Source organism: Perca fluviatilis, chromosome 21, assembly GCF_010015445.1.
Source record: "Perca fluviatilis chromosome 21, GENO_Pfluv_1.0, whole genome shotgun sequence".
Classification (NCBI taxonomy): domain Eukaryota; kingdom Metazoa; phylum Chordata; class Actinopteri; order Perciformes; family Percidae; genus Perca; species Perca fluviatilis.
Window position 1 is genome coordinate 10,686,755 of NC_053132.1, and position 15,390 is coordinate 10,702,144.

Below are 15,390 nucleotides of genomic sequence, written 5' to 3' on the forward strand. Positions count from 1 at the left end.
TGTTTCCTTTTCTCGAGCGGAATGAAAGCGAATGACATCAGTGCACAGACACTTATTACAGATAACAGGGTGCTAGCAGCATGAACTGATAGTACTAAGAGAGGGAGAAAGCGAGAGGGAGAATGTGTTGCAGTAAGAGGGGTCTATATTGGCGACGTGAATCGGCAGTGAAGCATTCTGGGGCTTCGTGTTACAGGCCTTATAAGGGCCAGGGCCTGTGTGTCTATGCTCACCTCGGCTATTCTTAGTCTGTCTGCCCCTCGTCCTCAGCAACTCTGCAGGCAAGAAACTCCTCTCTCTTAATATAAAGTTTAAAGTTGACTTTTTAGAGTTTGTACTTAATATTTGAGGTTTGTTTAGGGAGTTTTTGGTTAACATAGTATAGTTAGAAGAGGTTTTTTGTGGCTCTAGTCAGAATCAGTTTACTGTTGTTCTGCAGTGGCTCAGCTTAGCTCTGCACTCTTTCTGTGTGTGTGTGTGTCTATCTACACATATGTGTATCTGTGTGCATGAATGTATGCCTATGTATGTGTCACAGAGGTTCCATAGCACCTGAACCACCAGCAGCACCACCACCCCAGGGTGTTTGTCCTGAGAGCTGGGAGCAGACAGGGAGAGACGGTAGTGAAGCCAAGGCTGACGGAGAAGAAGCAACCACCGAAGCCAACAGGGACAAAAGGATAGCAGGGGAGGACGGAGAACACGGGCACACCGAGCAGGAGGAGAAACCACACAGCCAGCAGGAGTTATTAGCAGGAGGAGTGTTGACATTTAACCGAAGATGAGTACGTACACAGTGACTCTGAATGGCCCCGCTCCATGGGGCTTCAGACTACAGGGAGGAAAGGACTTCAACATGCCGCTCACCATCTCCAGGGTAAGGACAGAGTCACCCACACAGGCTGCTGTAACAAAAGCAACTCGCAAATAAAGAATAACTAACCCGAAATGTGACACTGACAAAGTATTTCACAAACATGATAATCCATTGTGACAAAACAATGCACTGGCAGCATTACATTATGATGACAAAATAGTTCACGAATGATTTCAAACTGAAACTGAGCTTCAGACATGGTACACTGATTGACTGAGTCTGCCAAATTTTTCTACTCAAACATAATAAAGAACCAACATGTACAATAATGTAAACACAGAACCCTTTAACCTAAAAACACACACACTTTTATCACATTTTCCCTGCATGGATATCTGAATAAGCACCATTTGGTTATTTGCAGGTGAAAATATATGTAGGCGTCTCAGTAAAAAACAAATTAGGTTTAAAAGTAAAGGTTGTTTAGACGTGTAGGTTACATCTTACTTCTGTTAAATGACTAAGTGAAGTAGGTTTATTAAAGGACCTCCTACACTGTAAAATACAGTCCTTAAAAAACAATTAAATGTAACCTAGTCTAAAAACTTATTTTCCAAACCAGATATAACCCAGTTTTATCCTCTTCACCTGGAAATCACGTTCTCACTTGGTTATACATTAACGTGTTGCATGTCAATGCATGTGCATACTTTATATGCGTGTGCGCAGGTGTGATTTGTGTTTGTGAGCAGTGGCTGAGTGGCGGTTATGTAATGTTGCTGTATGTGATGATGGCAGGGAGGCTCAGATGAAATGTCCAGAGAGATTTCTAGAATAGAGCAGCAGTGGAAAGACTGGAATAGTTTAACTGGAGTAGAGGTGTTGCTACATTGGGTAACTTTTACTGCTGTGAATTTTCTTGAACTTGAAATTGCTTTTAAAAAAAACGGTATAACATTTACTTTGATTACATTACATGAAAGCTCAAATGTCAAGTTGATTAATTACAGATTGACTAAAGTGGAACTACTTTTAAGCTCAGCACACTCAAATCATTGTTCAAGATTCGTTATTTTGATGATATTGAGATATAATTACATTACATCGAGTACATGGTTAAAGTTTTTATTGTCACAAATGACAGCAGAAAAAGAAGATGATTCATTAAAGAACACAAAAACACAAATACTTTTTATTTTCTTGTATGCACATTAATACATTCTCAACCATTGGTATAAATTAAGCTTATTTGCCTAAACTTTTTATTTAGAATTTAAGAAACAGTGGGGGAAGTGAAGTGTCACTCAAGAAATGAATTAGTTTTAACCTTTGCAGCAGAGAGACTGGGTGTCTCTCTCTCTGGCAGGACTGCTGGTGTATTTACAGCGTTTCCTTTAAATAGCACTAGAGGAGAGGTGGATGGATGGAGAGGGGTGGGAATGGGGCAGGAAAGAAGCAAGGAGAGCAAGGAAGCTAATGGCAGCTTGTGTTACCTTTAGTAAGCTTTATTCCTCGCTTATAGTTCAGTTTCGGTTTTACCTTTTTGAAGCTGCTCCTGAGAGAACAGCATCATTGTGAAGAAGAATGGATGGATGGAGGATTTGAGAGATTCATGAGATGAGAATAAGGTAGTGGAGTTGAGGCTTCCTGGACACTAACAGTGTGGACATTAACTCTCTGATTGATGCTCAGCTGGTGATCTATACAGATTCACAGCTCCAGACCTCTGTTAGTTCATTGTCTCCTAAACCCTTAACCAGGGGGAGCTTTAATTTGTGTCCAGCATAACATTGTATCATTGGATTTGAGTTAATCCTGTGGTGGTGTTGGGCTCTGACAGGTTCATATACGACACAGCAGCTTGACATGACAACTTGGGCTACCATTACAGTTTGACGTAACACTGCTGCGGTTTGGATTTCGGCCCACTTTTGCTAAGAATTGTAAAGGAAATTCCAAACTGAAGCATTGTCCATTAAATAAGTGACACACTAAACAACACATTTCAAGTCGTTTTATATGACTATTAGTGGGGTTGTCATAGTTAAAATTCTGAAAAAAAACTGAAATATGAGTCTCCTTAAATAGACACTTAAGTCTATTTACATGCCCTCTTAAAGCTAAATAAATGGAAACAGTTTTCTGAACACCATCAATAATTGAAAGATGCAAAGGTATCTTTTATGGATTAATATATACATTTTTAGATATAAAAAATGCAAGGAACATTTTTAAAAAGAGAACTTCAAGGATGAAAATCCAAGATGTGTCGGTCTTTCATTAAAAATAAAACAATTTAAGAAATCAGTCCTCATATTCATTTCATGTTTGTCACCTGTTATATTTTATATATATATATATATATATATATATATATATATATATATATATATATATAAATATATATATAGTGTCTGATGCACATGAAAACATGCATGCCAGAGTGGTCGGGCACATGTGTGTTTGATCACACTGTGGCAGGCATGCAGAAATAAGGTTCTTTTCTTCTTGCTTTTTCCACCTACTACCACCTATTGTAACTGCTTACATACACACACACACACACACACACATACACAAAAGGAGAAATGTTGACAGGAGGAACAAGGACCAGAGTTACAGTCTAAGAAAAAGCAGAACTGAGGACAGTGATGTGAAGTGGTGAAATAATGGAGATAAAGTGTGGATTGTAGAGAGAACAACTTAATGTAAATAGAAAAAAAGAGAGAATCAAGGAGGTCTTGGATGAATGTCAGCAGCAGGTGTGTGGGAGGAGTGCGGCGTGTGTTTGGGGGATGAAGGGGGGCTCAGTAGGGTCAATCATAGTGAAGCTAGAGGCATCAATAGCGTTGCTTATTTTTAACTCTTTAACGAGTTCACTGTAGGCCTAGACCCAATACTGTATATCCCAGGCCTCTGGGCTCACTTAAAGCTCTTCTCTGTGTAGTTTAAGCGCTAAAGTCTGGCTTTGTCGCGGGGCCAGAAGCATGAGGATTCAGCTGAAGGTCAATGTGTGGCTGACATTGAAAAAAAAAAAAGAAATACTCTTTTGAAAATGAAAATAAAGATTTGCAAGGTTGCAGTTTACATTATCTACAACATAAAATCATTTTTGAAAAAGATTTCTTGGATTTAACGATCAGTCACTATGAACTGTACCGTGTATCCCTGTCCTGCACACATCATGGCTATGTTACTAGACATCCTGCTGCTTTTCTACTTATTTATTTTGGTGTCAGACAGTCTTGTTTGCAGCTGTGGCAACCGATTAGTATCTTAGATAAAAATGTGGTTCCACTCTGTTGATAAACCTAAGACAGACATTTTAACCAGCCCTTTATCTGCAGAGCTGATACATGATTGATTAAGCTTCATCAGCTTTTCTCCTCTACCTCTTTATGGCTTATTTATTGAGTTGCTTGTTTGTTTTTTAAGGAATCTGTGTCTGTGGTCCGAGTGTGACCTGCTCTCTTGACCCCTCCATAGATAACTCCGGGCAGCAAGGCAGTGGGCGGCAGCCTGGCCCAGGGTGACATCATCTCAGCCATAGATGGGGTCAGCACTGAGGGGATGACGCACATGGAGGCCCAAAACAAGATCAAGTCTGCCACTACCAAACTGTCACTCACTATGCAGAAGTAAACAACCAGTATACTTACACCAAAACACCTGTCTCCATTAAACTTAAGTAGATGATAAAGAAGCACATTTTCAGGTACTGGATATTACCTGCAGAAAGAACAGGAAAATGACAAATCAGTGTGGGGGTTTAGGAGGAAGTCAGTGTTATAAATGGCTGGGGCTATATAATAATAACAAGATGTACCTACAAAGGTATACCCCACTTGGTACTCATGATTTGCTAATGGCTGATTTTTTTTTTTTCGTTTTTGATTGTCAAAAACAAAGTGGCAAAATATGATGCAACAGTTTATTTTAAAGGGATATTTTGTCATTTAAACTTCAGATCAAGACGTGCTGCAGCATTTTCCACTCCAAGAATGGACTCACCCATGCCAGTCATCCCTCACCAGAAGGTACACACACCCACAACAACAATCAACAAATGGATAAATTAACACAAACAAATTTCAGTTGTACATCTGCATACTTGTACATGTTTGTTTGTATGTCTGTTATACGTGTTATGCATTATTGTCCTGTCTATGAGGCTATAATCTTCACAATTCTTTAATGGTGCCATCAGGCAGTTTCCTGCTGCCCTCTAGTGTCAAATATTCACAGTGCAACTGCAGGGAGGCCTGTGCAGAGGTCAGGGGTCAGCAAACAAAACAAGTTGATGCCTTTACTCTTGTTTGACTTTAAAGCTTTCTTTTATATATATCTTGATCTCTTCTCATTTTCTTTTAAGGAGTTAGAAAAAGTTAAAGAGGAGGTCGGACCTAAACATTGTGGAGAGGAAGTTCAAATGGAGCAGCCACTGTCCTATGAATTTTTACAGGATAAAAAGCCATCCAAAGGGAATCTCTTCCAAGTTCCTAAAAAGGATCCAGAGCTCCTCTCTCCCCTGGCCAAAGCTCCTGCCTCCTCCACACCATTTTCCGTATCTACACCAGGCCAACGGGGGCAGTACAATTCCCCAGTTGGCCTTTACTCTCCCGAAACTGTCAGAGAAATGATGCTGATGCAGGGCAAGTTAGGACAGGGGTCGGCAGCTTCCCGGGGAGTTTCATCACTGGGGTAGGTTACCATAGAGATTTGTAATACTAAGAGAAACAATTTAACTTCTTGAGTGATAACCCAAAAACCAACCACCAGCTGACGTAACAAAACAAAAGTACTGCTTTTCACTGTGGAGGAATGAAGCAAATGCACATCACACCCTTCCAATTTAATCTCACATTAACAGGACCATGATGTAAAAATATACTCAGAACTTTCCATTGCTATCCCAGTCATTCATCTCTCACATAGCACTATTTCGGGAGTGTACACACAAACATACCTGGCCGGCCTCCAGGTAACAGAGTCGCAGGAGATCAGAATACAGGAATGAAACTAGGGAGATGATGTTGCAAAAAATCTTTTTAAAGAACTCTTTTTACTGCCAGCTCCCTGATTTCCCTTTTTGAGGCTTTATTATTATAATTTTTTATCTTAAAGCAAATGTATCTCCCTTTGTCCTCATTAATCCTGTTTTCCTGGAAAACCAGAGCCTTGCTTGTTAAGTGTATACATATATTTTTTTAATTGCTGGTGAGGTTACAGGAAGGTGACGATTTGTTGCTACAGCAGTCGGCCCTCAGCCACCAGAGGTATATTAATATTTAAAAATATAAACTTTTTGTAGGTTCCTTTTTTTAATTATTTAAATATTCTAGAGCTGCTACTAACAATTTTATTTCAATGTATCTTTAGATTGATAATTGTTTGGTCTACAGAATAGTTGTAAATGCTCATCACGTTCCTGGAGCCCAAAGTGACATCTTAAAATATTTAGTTTTGTCCGACCAACTGTACAAAATCCATTGACTTCATTTACTATCACAGAATACTAACACTTGCAGAAACTATTCACATTCAAAAAGCTGGAACATTTAATTAATTGATTCTAAAAAATTGTTGTGGATTAACTTTTTGTTTTAGCTCTATAATGCTGTCATAATTAGTTTACCCAACCATATTTTAGTATATTTGGCCATTTGTGGGTCATTATACATTATGGATTAAAAGAATAAAACATTTGGAGAGGGCTATAAGAAACTTTGGAGCGTTTGGACGCTAGAAAAGTACAACACACTGTGGCTGCCTTGCAGAGCGCCACATTACTTGACATTGGTCAACTAATGGCCATAGCAAACTCTGAAAGCATCAAACGGATGTCAAGACACCGCCAGTTGTTGTCTTACATGGAAGAAAAATGGTAACTTTGTGTGCTCTTTATCCATTTTGGATTTTGAGGGCCACCATAGTCAGTTTTAGGGTTTGATGCTGCTATAACAAATCAGAAGACCTTAAAGTATAATGGTGACGATGTTCTATATATTTTATTTTGTGAACACGGAAAAGAAAAACACCATCATTTCTCAATACTTTCTGACTTCCTTACCTTGTCTGAGCCCCAGACCCATTTTTTCCTACCAAAGATGTGTCTTCTATTTAAAAAAAAAAAAAGGCTTAATAACTTTCTAAAAAGGTTGGGCACTATAGTTTTTAGTGAACATTATTCAAACAGGGGTAAGTACTGCATTTGTTGGGGACCATTTTTAGTCAGGTATTAATAGACATTTGGTGCTCTAGTGCAGTGGTTCCTAACCTTTTCCCAAAGGGACCCCTTTTCTATCATTGAGTAAACTGACAACCCCTGACTAAGTGAATTTTTTTTAATGGATACTTAATGTGGATGGATACTTAAAATTTTAGTTAGTTTTCTTTACAGAAATAAATGAAATGCAGAGATATATGCCAACTGTATATTTAAAAAAAACCAACAACTTACATCTCTTAAAATTAGAAAGGTCTCACGACCCCCGTGAAGTTTGGTGACCCTCCAGGTTGGGAACCTGTGCTCTAGTGAGGATTTATGGCAGCAGGACAGCGTATGTAAGGTTGACTCAAAATAAACTACAGGGCCCCTGTTCCTCGTCATGAAGGTACATTTCATTTGGTGCAGCAGGGGAGGAATAAGATCTGGCTTTCATTACACAGACAATACTTGTTATTTGGGGGATTTGTTGACAATAATATATATATATATATATATATATATATATATATAATAGAATATCACCTGATTACATTTGCACTTTCTGTTAGAATGACACAGTAAAAAACAGGTATTATTTAGTTGGGTGTCCCAAAAGGCTCGTGTCGACCCTAGATTATGCCATTTTTGCCAAGTATGTAGGGCCAAATCAGCAACACCTTTATCTTAACTATACTGTGTGCGGCACTGAGTAGAGTTCAGTGGGAGTTAAGTTAAGGCTAATGTTGCACACTGGACCAGTGGATGGCATGCATTTGGGTGAAGCCTCAGTCATGAGTGCAATCTGCTTTGCCTCTGACATATCACATCCAGATATCAATCTTCACTAATGTGTTTCCCCTCTGGAGCAGAGCTGCTTTACAGTAAAGGCCAACGGTAAGTCTGGTGTCAGGGAATGTGCTCCAGGCAGACTGAAGGGACGATGACGACAGTATCATACCAGCGACCCCACCTCACCGAGCATAGAGACTTCTTATTCCATGTGCGCGCACACACACACACACACACACACACACACACACACACACACACACACACACACACACACACACACACACACACACACACACACACACACACACACACACACAGGAGAGAGCAGCTGTTGGTCAGGGAATGTTCCGCTCTGGTTACACACCACCATCCTGAATCCCCTGGATGACCCCCTGCCAAACCTGAGATAGCTCCCCCTCTCTGGAGGGAGATGTCCCATATGTGGGTGAGGTGCTGCTAAGCACGTTCTACTTCCTGTACCCTGAACACATCCATGTACTGTATGGAAGAATCCACCGGCTGAATTATGTGTTGCACTCACAAGCACATTACTGCGGTGGCAGAGTGGAAGTGATCACATTTAAAATTTTAATAAAACCAGAGATTTTTGGGGTTGATCAGTCAGCATTAGTCCCCTCTGACAGGTGAAGGTAGTTTGTGCTAATCCGGAAGCCCAGAAAATATGTCTTGTCTGTTAAATCAGAACTACATTTGGTTTAAAATATGGTCTTTAGATGGCATTCAAATAAGTTGTAATCCATGAAACTTTAACTTTTTAACATATAACTGGTTCTACAGGATGTGTTGGATAGATTTCTTGGCAACAATGATTAAAAGTTAATTCCTTTACATACATTGCAGTATTATAAGTGGGTTTACAACTGAGGTGCCAGCAATTGCAGTAATGGCATCTTGTCTACTCTGATTCGTCTATATGTAACAGCTACAGTCTTGACATAAGTCATCATGTGGCATGTGTTGTGTTTGTGTAGTTTGTGTATATTTGTGGCTGTTCTGTGCTAAATGTGTCTCTGCTTAATGTGACTGAGAGGCCTCTGCTCTTGTCAGTCACTCCTGATGATGCAGGGGAAGCTGGGAAATATCCCAGTGATGACAAACGGCTGCTATTCTGACCTGTACATGGGATAACAGCATATGCTATAGTTGGATCATTTCCTACAAACACACACACGGTGCCATTGTTATTAAAATAATCTCTGGTGATTTATTACATTCTCTCCTTCTCTGTCTCCTTCTGTCTGTCTGTGCCACTCTGGTGTGTTTCAGGTTATCGCAAACACAGCTGCAAAGTCAGTACCGTTGCATTTTTCAGTAGTAAATGTGCATGAAGTATGCATAGGCGGAGAGTATTCGTTTTTAGTGATTTTTGGTGTGACGTTGTGTCAAACATGCATTCATGTGCGTGAAGTTGAACTAAAGCTTTAGCCTTCAATGTAACTTTAACAGCATATTGAGTGTGCTGATCATTTGTTTCTTCTGGTAACATGTTCTTAACAGCATCTGTTCCCCGGAAGTGGAAGGTAAAAAAGTACATCTACTCAAGTACTGTACTTCAGTACAGTTTTAAGGTACTGCTACTTTACTTGAGTAAATTGTGAGACTTTCTACTTTTTCTTCTACTTCTTCCTTTATACTTTATACTTCACTACATCTATCTAACAGCTGTAGTGCTAGTAAGTTCATAGATAAAAGAGTATTTTGACTTGACTAAATATAGAGTTACCAACACATTACCCCAGTTTAAAAAGAAAACAAAAATGAGTACTTTTCTTTTTGATACTTTATTATATTTAGTGTTTTTTCTTAAGTAATCATTTTAATGTTGAACTCATACCCTACTATGATATATATGATATCTACCTTACTATGATTGATATGTATATATATATATATATATATCTGTATATATATCTGTATATATATATATGGTCGTGCTCAGCTTTAATATATTACTGGATTTGTGGTTTCTTACTGCAAATCCATGTATAAATGCATGTGCGTTAGCGTTTTGTGTGCTTGTTATTAAACTTCCATGTTTGGCAGTAGTGTAAAACATAATCTGCGGTGTGTGTATTCCACTGTGGAATATGCAGATAATAATCAGTTTGGCTGTTGTAAAACTTTAGCATGTTTGGATTTCTTTCGACTGTATTCTGGTTTACAGTGGTTGTTTAGCTGCAAGTCGTGATGGATGAAGCCTCAGTTCCAATTCCACATTAATAAATGCTACGTAGTAATATGTATTGTATCCTGTTTCGAAAGCTAGCATAAAATAAATTTTGCTAACAGGTATTGTGCACCTAAGGGACGTCAATGAACTGCAGCTTTGGAATAATACTCCTAATTGAACATAAAGCCACTATGTGGGGATTTTTATGTGATTAGATCATCTGTCCAATTATTGTGATGAGTTTTTGTTTGTAGAAATATGAGACAATCCAGGTGAAAGTTGGTGCAGCCCATTCATCTTAGAATCCTTCCTTCCATTAGGGTGCGCAAAGTCAGAAACAAGTTTTACACATAGTGGATTTAATTAATTAATTGTCTCACCAGTCTCGACATTTTTTGAGTGTGAACCGCCTAACAAAACTGCGATTTCTATGTAGTATGGAATTGGGACACAGCTACAGTGAAGTGCAATGTGTATTTGGTATGTGGGTGAGCGCACCTATTGGATCTCTAAAACTAATATTAAGTGGTGCAACAGCCCCACCTGTCAGTCAGCTGTATTACTACACATTGACCCAGTTTCCTCCCTTCCCTTTAGTGCTTTCTCTGTCATTTCTTTACTCACAAATTCCCCTCTCCTCCCCCTGTCTGTTAACCTCTCATCTTCACCTCTGCACCATCCCCTGAAACATCCCCACCTCCTCTTTACTGACCTTTGACCCCCACCCACCTCCTGACACTGACAGTGTTGAGTACACTCCCAGCTTCAACCCCACTGCTCTGAAAGACTCGGCCCTCTCCACCCACAAGCCGATTGAGGTGAGGGGTCCGGGGGGGAAGGCCACCATTGTTCACGCCCAGTACAACACACCAATCAGCATGTACTCACAGGACGCCATCATGGACGCTATCGCAGGGCAGTCGCAGGCCAAGGGACACGACAGGTGAGGTCACAAAACCAAACTAATCCCCTCTCCAGTCTTTTATTGCTCACTCTCATGCACTTTACATCACACTGATTAAACCGACCTGCATGTTGAGAAATTAAAGGATCAGTTCACCCGAATTACAAAAAAAAAACATACCCCATAAAATATTTTCCTCCTCCATAAAGCTGCAAAGTGGAAGTCAAAGTGGATTTGTTCAGGGTTTGGCAGCTATGGTGCTGCGTCTTGTTCCCAACACCAAAAATGAGGCATTGTGAATTTGCTAAAGCTCTAATTCAGGCCTTTTTCTCCATAGCAACATCTGCAGAGGCTCATGGGTATTTATGTCATTCAGAGTGCAAAACTTACTGAAAGAATGGTCCTTTTAGAAATTAAGTTGAAATAATTAAAACTGATGGCCCTAACATAACATCTTGATAAATTATCCAGGAGGCTTTTTTTGTTTTAATTCCAAATAATTTTGAGGAAATCAATAAAATAGATGCTGGATATCTGTAACAAAAGTGAAAAAAAATGTTCTCTGGGTGAATGAATTTGGGTGAATCAACCCTTTTAGACAAGTTTTCTGAAAAGCCAAAAAACAAACATAGAAGCCTGCGCTCCTACCACTCAGATAGTTTACTGTATGCCCGGGCTTTTCCATGTTGTCTGTGTCCGTGCCACGTATTCCTCCGTGCTTTTCACCCACTTTCCTCTGCTCATTCCATCCACACAAAAAAAAAAAAACGACCAACCACCCCTGTGCTGTCCTCCACCCATCCCTCCCCTTCCTTCCTGGTTGTGACCTCAGTGAGGAGGCGGGCTCCCCCTTGTCGTAAGTACAGCAGCGCTCCTTTTCTTTCCCGCCTCTCCTCATATGCGTCTCCTTTGTCTCATTATTTCATAACAGCTTGTGCGTTGCTCTATGTGTTTCATGAACTAATATCCCTGAAGTATTATAATATTAATATGATTAGAATTAATATTATAATAAATAATAGTCCTGAAAGCATCTACAGCATATATATATATGTCCATTTTTTTATGTTTTTTAATGTGTCATACTGTATAATGGTCAAACTCACTAACAAAGAGGTAATTTTATGTGTATCTGGAAGTACTTAGAGGTACTTTATTCAAAGTGTGAGCTGTGTTTAGGGTTGTTTTTGTTTTTTGGAGACATCCTCTTAAAAAGCAGCCAATATCATCACAGTCTCGTTAAAATGATGGGATTTCATGGCATGGGAATGTTCTGAGTATCAAATCAAAGGTTTTCAAACGACTAGTGCTCGATCAGTATTGACTCACTTTTCTAACACTCATTAAAAAAAACTATCCAGTCATGTTGTTGTGTAATCTCACTTCAGTGTCTACTGTATGCCACAGTACAGGCACCTTTTATGTGGAACTATGGGACAACACAAAGACATTGTATAAGTAACAATTACGATCTTAATGTAATAACTGCCCCTAATGAAATCCAATTTAACAACTTCATACATCATATGCATTTAATACATTTTGGTCATCTATTATATTTGGGGGGGGACATACAGTACATACTACACACTTCGAGCTCTAACAGTACTCTCTTCCCTGCAGTGGAGCTCTGCCTGTCAAGGACTCCGTGGTAGACTGTGCGTCTCCGGTTTACCAGGCAGTGATCAGGCCTGGAGAAACGAATCAGGATATGTCTGAATGGGCTCGTCGTGCTGCAAACCTGCAGTCCAAGAGCTTCAGGATGCTGGCCCACATCACTGGCACTGAATACCGTCAGTACACAGACTCTTCCTTACCCCCTTTTGTCCTGTCCTACCTCCTCCCTTGATCTTCTCAGTACTCATCTCTGCTTATCCTCACTTCTTGTTCAGACTCAGTTATCATCTCATTGATGATTATCGTCTGATTGGGTTTTTGTTCATCCTTACCAAATGTCTCTTGTGTATTTTCACCCATGCAGTGCAAGACCCAGATGAGGAAGCCCTGTTGAAGTCGAGGTAAGAACAAGATGCAAGGCAGCCAGCGGAGACTTCAGGAGGTTACTGGTCACTGCCAAGAATAGTCCTGCACAAACAAAACCACACGTCATTTTTAAATAAGTGTCAAGTGTTAAATAATTAGCTTTAGAGGTGCTGGTAGGCAGATTTAGTTACCTTTTGGACAGAGCTAGGCTAGCGGTTTCCTCCTGTGTCCAGTCTTCATGCTAAGCTAAGCTAACCAGCTGCTGGCAGTAGCTTCATATTTACTGAACAAGGAATAACAGTGGTATCAATCTCATATAACTAAATACTGAACTATTGCTTTAAAAATGTGATTAAAAGTGTAAATATCACCTGCCTTCCACACCATCAGAGAGAAGTTTGAGTCGGAGGTGAAAGGGCCCCGCTTTGCCAAGCTGAAGAACTGGCACCACGGACTGTCTGCACAGATCCTCAACGTCCAGGAATAAAGAGGGGAAAGGGAGATGAGGAGGACATGTAAAGGAAGATATGGACAAAAGCGCAGGAGTTAACAGGAAGAAAGGATAAATTATATAGGGATAAAAAAGGAACAGGAGGAGGAGGAAACTCCTCAGGAATGTGAGATAGTGTTGTAGCCTAGATTAGTATGTGAGATACTAACTGTTAGTGTGAGAATGCTATGTGTTCATAAGCTCATTATTACCTGTCAAATGTATCTGTCCGCTGCTAAGACCTGATCTCACATTTGCGTTTTTCTTTCTTTGTTTCCTTTTTGTTTGGGTTCTGTCTCTCTTAAATGAAAGAGAAATTGTACAAAAAAAATAAGTATTCAAATGAAAATGCAGCGCTGATGATGTTTCTTTTATCACATTTAGCACATTCACAAACATAGGAATTTTAAGACTAAGAATGCTTGTTAGAAGGTACACAAGGACAAATGCACACAGATATTTACCTACATGCACAAAAACAGTATGTAAAAAAAATGCACTCAAAAATGTACTTATATCAATGTGAATAAATGTTTTCTTAAAACCATACGGCTGAGTGAACTGTTATAAACTCAAACAAATTGAATAAACGTTTCACTCTCTATTTTGGGACTCAAAAACTGAAGGCATGGTGTTGTGTCATAATTCATAAGGACATTCCTCAATCAGTATCATTTCCTGTCATTTCTAGTGCCGTTGGAATGGCACAGGGGGTGTTTTGACTTTGCAGGGAAAAAATCATTCAGAAAGAGCATTTGATGGGTTTTGACAGAATGACTGATGTTTATTAGCTAGTGGCGACATAGACAATGACACAACTATGGTAGCAGGGTTGCGAGCTGAATATTACTGCTGCTGTATTCTCAAAGTTTGGTTTCCTATAATGAATATATGACATAAAAGAGAAACATTTTGTGATTGAACATTCAACCTCAGCATGCATTCTAAAGAACATTTGTAATGTACAGAGATGATAATAACTAAAAGATATGTGTAAATGTAATGCAATGTGTATTTCGCCGCAATTTAATCTGTTACAGAATAAAAACAGAAGTCACATGGAAAAAATCCTGATAAACTGTGTGAGAATAAAATAAAAAAGGCAATAAATTAGCATCATTCTGGAAAACATATCGGTTTTCATGTTCTAAATGCAAACGTTCATTGGTCTAGTGTCAAGTACAACAATGCAATACAATGAATACGCCATTATGGGTTAATGTTAGCATTATTGTACCTCGACTTGGTTAAAAAAGAAAAGAAAAGATTGCATCTACCTTAAACAGGGATTTAACGCACCACCCGGAGAGCACGCTCAGTGACCGAAATCAAACACACCCACATGGACCAGGTGCATGCTGATCTGTGGCTAACATGCTAAATGCTAAAATGTTCATTGATCCTCCAATTGGATGGGATATTCGGAACAAATGGAGAGGAGAAAGCTATACATCCATTGGAGAGAGGGGTAATAGTTTTCTAATTATAAAACGGGTAGTCTATATCAACGACGTTCCACTTATAGGATTGTTCAGGTGCCGCCAGAAATTCCGCTGGATGTCCCTGTTGGTAGAGCAGGCGCACATATACATGGAGGTTTACGCCTCGACGCAGAGGTCCAGGGTTTGAGTCCGACTTGTGATGATTTCCTGCATGTCTTCCCCCTTTCTCACCTAGCTGTCCTGTCCATTAAAGGTGGAAAACCATCAACAACAACAACAAAAAACTATCCTGTTCTAGGCTGCAGTGGTAAAGGTATACACCTAAAGGTTGGTATTACAAATGCAATCCACCAAAAAACACAAAGAAGTGATCTCCAGTGGTTGTGCATTTATTTACCTTCAGTCAGGTGTGTGAGGACTTCTGTTGTTTTTGACTGTCTCTTTCAACTCAAAGTGTTTAAAAACGTTGTAGGAGTGCAGTGACAGAGAGGCCAAGTGGACTGGTTATGTTTAGTAGATTGTGGAGGACTCTGCAGTGCAGAAGAAGACTCACAGTATGTACA

General features: G+C 39.6%; 1 protein-coding gene across 5 annotated transcripts; it reads left to right on the forward strand.

The window, feature by feature from the left end:
* The first annotated feature begins 538 nt into the window (after positions 1–538).
* ldb3b (LIM domain binding 3b) lies at positions 539–14,010 on the forward strand. Of its 5 annotated transcripts, none has more exons than XM_039787804.1 (9): positions 539–877; positions 4,304–4,455; positions 4,785–4,854; positions 9,105–9,127; positions 10,754–10,951; positions 11,745–11,768; positions 12,536–12,705; positions 12,894–12,930; positions 13,286–14,010. In XM_039787804.1, the coding sequence occupies exons 1-9, from the start codon at positions 782–784 to the stop codon at positions 13,380–13,382; spliced, it is 867 nt and encodes a 288-aa protein (XP_039643738.1). In that variant the 5' UTR covers positions 539–781; the 3' UTR covers positions 13,383–14,010. The 5 variants fall into 5 exon arrangements, with proteins under 5 accessions (XP_039643738.1, XP_039643739.1, XP_039643740.1 ...); XM_039787805.1 differs by having other exon boundaries at positions 10,772–10,951; XM_039787806.1 differs by lacking the exon at positions 11,745–11,768.
* The last annotated feature ends 1,380 nt before the right edge of the window (positions 14,011–15,390 follow it).